Below are 5,146 nucleotides of genomic sequence, written 5' to 3' on the forward strand. Positions count from 1 at the left end.
CGCCCGGCTAACAAAATGTTTTTTAATTGCCACAAAAGAACTCCAATTTCTAGTTCCTTATAGAAAACAACAAAATAGAAACTGAGGCACTGAACCAATGAAGCAGAGGTCAGGTGCTGTCCGGGTGATCATCTGTTCTTCCACTCCCCAGTATCTCACCCCTGGGCCACTGTGGGCACTAAGTACACAAAATTTAATATATATTTCCCCAAACTACTTAATATAGCAAGAAAAATTACCATTCAATCCGTGTTCGGGCTCCTGTTCCTCCACTTCATTTTCATCCGATCCATCTCCAAACTCCTTCTCGTACCTCGCTTCCATCTCCTGGAGCTCCTTCTCCAAGTTGGCCATAGTCATCCAGCTCTGCTCCCTGTACTGCTCTGCCAGTCTAGACACACAGCACAGCCTCACTGCCGCTGGCAGGCAAAGCTCCGCAGGGCTCTAAAACTAGCCCTACGGAGAACCTTCCCCCATGCTGCCAGTAAGTGCACCTGGCTGGTTGTACCTACTCTACTTAAGTAAAAGGACTTGAAATATAAACCTTAGCAGCTTAGCCTAAGTCTTCTCGTGAAGGGTCAAAAAAAATACAAGATAACATGTGGTATTGGGTAGAATTTTAGTAAATGAATAACCTGTGCTTAAAAAAAAAAACAAAATTGCTGGGCAGGAGTGGCACTAGGGAGGCAGAGGCAGGAGGAAGGCTCTCCGAGTGTGAGACAAGTCTGGTCTACAGCATGATTTCCAGAACAGTTAAAGCTACACAGAGATACCCTATCTCAAAAATAAGAACAAAAAAAGAAAAATCCTAAATACTCTAGAAACTAAATTTTTACAATAACGTAACAAGAAAATATCAAAATTAAGTGGAATAACAACAGTACTGACAGGCAGCCTTCCGGTAGCTAACAGCAGGGCTCTGCAGTGACAAGACGGCCCAGCAGGAGAACAAACTCACTGCCAACCCTGAGAATCTGGGGGAACCGGAACAGAGGAAGAGAACTGACCCATGCAAACTGCCCTCTCCGTGTGAATGCCCCCTCCCACACATACAAAATTAATTCTTTCTTTTTCTGGTTTTTCAAGACAGCGTTTCTCTATATAACACAGACCATGCTGACCTTGAGATCCACCTGTCTCTGCCTCCCTGGGATTAAAGGCTTGTTATCACTATACCTGGTTTAAAATGAATTCTTTTTTAAACAGCAAAGCTATGAATTAGAGACTTCTTGAGCCCCATTCCCAGTTGTGACTTAAAGCTGCATGCCTCATATCCTCACAAGAATGAAAGAAAGCAGAAAAGCACTTGAAACAGATTCTTACACAGAGTAAGGATTCAATTAATATTAGTTACTAACAAACTTTAGTAGAATAAAAGATCTCAAGTATAAAGGGCCTCTGATGGAAAATATGCAGCTAAAACTAGAGAGGTGTATATAGTAGGTAAAGAAACAGTGTCCAATGCCAGAATTTAGAGATTTAAAAAGAAGAAACACTATGTTATAAGATATAAGGCAAGGTGATGGTCCAAGTTAACATGGAGGCTCATGCTGGCTCCCTAGTGGCAGGCTCTTCCATGCTGATGACCCCAGGAATAGCCACCCTGACCTCCCATCACCAGGAAGGATCTATTCCCACACTGCATACTTGGCTTGCTTCAGCTTTTGCTGCCTCCGCATCTCCTCCGCCTTCCTCGCCTTCTCTGCGTTCTGCTCCTCCACAAGCTTCCGATGAGCCTGCACCCTTTTGTCTCGTTTTCGAATGAAGGCTACAAGCTGGCGTACCAGTTCATTTTTCTCTTTCCTTGCTTTGTCTCGAATTTTTTTGTTTTCTTTTTCCATTGCCCGTTTTTCCCAGCGATTTGACGCTTGCCGAGTATCATATTCTTCCTTCCAAGCAAAATTCTTTTGTGTGCAGAAACTCTGCCAGTAAGCGTAGAAAGGATGGACCACCTAGTGACAAAGAAAATGGGTAAAATTATCTTTTTACTTAAATTTCTTTTAAAAGGTAGTAGATATTATAGATTAAAATATCTCCTACCATTCTTTTTCTGTACCTAAGATTACTTTTGCTGTGTGGTAGCTTTCGCAGTGCTGGGGACTGAACCCAAGGCCTTTCTGCATGACGAGCGCTCTACCACTAGACCACAACTCTACACCCATGCACACTGACACTATTAATCGCTGGGGAAGAAGGTCCTTTTAAAAGACTTTCCAGAACAAGACATTTTAGAGAAGAAAGAAAATAGTCTCGCTGGCCAGAGAAAACAACTACAACAACAGAGAGTGCAAGTCAAGTGTGGGCACTATTAACGAGCTGCAAGCTCCATCGGGAGAAGGGAGGGGAAAGGCCAGGTTAGGGGACAAAACTAATTTCTTTACAACAGTGAGAGAAGCGAACTGTCATTTTTCTTTTACCGTGTCATAGTCACTCTGGGAGTCCCCGAAGTTTGGAAAATCCTCAATATCTCCGTCTGATACACATTCTAGTTCTTCTTTTGCAATTAGCTCAAAGACGTCACGATACACTGCATAGAAACCCTAAAACAAAATAAAACAAAACCAGAAACTCAGTCTAAGCACAGAAAACATGAGCCAGGATTTACCTGATGAAGTACACAGCTCTGGCTACCTCAAGTGCTCTGCATTCACGTGTGCCCACAGCTAAGCATAAACAGCTGTGCGTTCCACCTTCTGTTGTAATTTTATGAGCTCTCTTTGCATTTGAGTTTTACTTAACCGCTTGACGAGAGATCAGAAGTTCCCCATCTTACCTTTTCATCGTCTCCATAGCCGGAATAACAGGTAACAGTGAAGTAACGAAGCAAATCTAAACTGTCATCTTGGTATTCTCCATCAAGCCCTCCTTTAAGTAAGGCCTCTCTATGATTATCATACCTAAAAGAATTTAAAACATGGAAAGAGCCAGACAAAGACTCATTTTAAATACAATTACACAGAAACTCACAAGGACTCTCTTTCTGAATCAGCCAAAATAACTGCATGTTTCAACACGTCCCATCCATAACCACATAATTTAAAGGAATTCTGGAAACTAACAGACTTGGGAGACTTTCAGGAATTGAAGATTAAAACCATGCCCACAACTTCTAATGCTGCATACAGTATTAGTCCTTATCAACTTGGAATTCTACACTCTCTCTGAGCAGGTAGAGATATCCATAGGAAAGACAACTACTAACTGGAAAAGTATTGAACATAATCTGGTTAATACACTAAGTTCACATTTATGACCTGGGAATTTACGAACAATATACCTGAAAAACATATTTATGTCTACATAAACTTCATCTGGGAGACACACAATTACTCTTCATAAGAAGTCTATAATAGCCAGGCGGTGGTGGTGCACACCTTTAATCCCAGCACTAGGGAGGCAGAGACAGGCGGATCTCTGTGAGCCTGGTCTACAAGAGCTAGTGCCAGGACAGGCTACAGAGAAACCCTGTCTCAAAAAAAAAAAAAAAAAAAAAAAAAAGAAGTCGTCTATAATAGTATTTATTATTATCGTCCTTGCTTGATACAGCAGGAAACTAAAGCCCAGTGATATAAAGTACTGGTTGTTCATCATAAAGTCTGTAAGAACCCAGGTCCCTTCTACTGCTAAGGCCAGGTTCTTGCCAAGCTCCAGATGACAGCAGCACCACCAGACAGGCGCTTTAAGGGAGTCTTGGAAAAAAAGGAAGACAATCTACGATTAAGAGAGAAACTAAATAAAAGGAAGCCAGGGAGGAATACCAATGCTCTAAAAGGAACACTAATTGTTTGGTTTTGGAGACAGATCTCCCTATGTAGCCCAGGTGACTCTCTGATGACAAGGACCACGGGCAGAAGCTACAGCCATGTGTATACATCTGGCTTTAGGACAGAGCTCCAAAGACCCTGATCATAGAAAAGTTTAAGGTCTTCTATGTGGTTTACAGAGTGTTTGAGACTTTCCTGTACATCCTTTCTCTTTTGAGAGCTGGTGCGCTATGCAGTTTATAGCAGGTGCCCTTCACAGCAGCACTTTCCCAACAGCAGGGTTTTCACTGTTGTGTCTAAGTTCAAAGCCTAACCGTGTGCAGCAAAAGGCCAAGAAGATAAAAACTCACAACTTCAAACACATAATTCTTCTTACAAAATGAAACTATATTATGAATTCATCTTTGTTGAAAGTACCTATTACATTTGTAGAATAAAATTTATTCAGGTACTCTACAAAAATGTATTATAAATCTTATTCTAAAGTAAGAATTGCTGCTAAAGACAAAATGTCCTTCTTGTGTACCAATACATTTGCCATGCACTAAAGGGACCCCACTCGATGGCAAATCACTTGAGGTGTGAGTTAAAGCTATGTAACCACCAAACCTGCTTCATCATAGATAACAGCAGACACTTGGAATAATCATCACTAGAGTTCCTTCCTACACACAGACTGCACTTTACAGACGGAAGAGGCAACAACAGCTTACAACACTCCCAAACCAGGCAGTGAATTCAACTGTGAAGAAACCATCAACCCCATATTGACAATTCTTGCTAACAAATTAAAGGATGAGAGTGACAATACAATGCTCACCATGCTCTTTCCTGGGGGTCGCTCAACACATCGTATGCAGCTTGAATTAATTTAAACTGCTCGGCTGCTTCTGCGGCATTATCCAGATTTTTATCTGTTAAAATAAAGTCATAGAAATTTAGTCATGGAAAAAGTAGATGACATGCATAGCGCCCATCAAGATGGCTCAATGTAAAAGATGCTTGTTCCCAACCCCAAAGACCTGAATTCAATTCTGAAACCATAGTGCAGAGAAAGAAAACTGGACTCTTGCAAGTTGTCTATCCACTAGCCAGCACATGATCTCATTGTAACCTCCAAGGCATACCCATGTGTATGCCATGTAACTAAAAGTACACAGATAACTATGTATCGTGTGTGTGTGTGTGTGTGTGTGTGTGTGATTCTTTTCCTTTAAATAGGCTGGGCATGGTGATATATGCCTTTCATTCCAGTACTTGGGCAGAATATGCAGTTGGAGCTCAAGATGTAAGACCACATAGCCAGTTCCAGGCCAGTCAAGACTACAGGTGAGACTCTGTGTGTGTTGTGTGTGTGTATATATAAATTTTAAATAGTAGGG

The 5,146-nt window shown here is 41.5% G+C and overlaps 1 protein-coding gene across 1 annotated transcript in view; it reads right to left on the minus strand.

The window, feature by feature from the left end:
- Positions 1–4,650, minus strand: part of Dnajc21 (DnaJ heat shock protein family (Hsp40) member C21) — a 22,639-nt gene extending 17,989 nt beyond the window's left edge. The window contains exons 1-5 of the mRNA XM_013349703.2: positions 4,585–4,650; positions 2,774–2,897; positions 2,418–2,540; positions 1,648–1,952; positions 240–391 (exon numbers count right to left, since the gene is read on the minus strand). Coding sequence (XP_013205157.1) covers positions 240–391; positions 1,648–1,841 — 346 coding nt within the window. The 5' untranslated portion in view covers positions 1,842–1,952; positions 2,418–2,540; positions 2,774–2,897; positions 4,585–4,650. The remainder of the gene's footprint in view (positions 1–239; positions 392–1,647; positions 1,953–2,417; positions 2,541–2,773; positions 2,898–4,584) is intronic.
- Between the last annotated feature and the right edge of the window lie 496 nt (positions 4,651–5,146).

Source organism: Microtus ochrogaster, chromosome 19 (assembly GCF_000317375.1).
Source record: "Microtus ochrogaster isolate Prairie Vole_2 chromosome 19, MicOch1.0, whole genome shotgun sequence".
Taxonomy (NCBI): Eukaryota; Metazoa; Chordata; class Mammalia; order Rodentia; family Cricetidae; genus Microtus; species Microtus ochrogaster.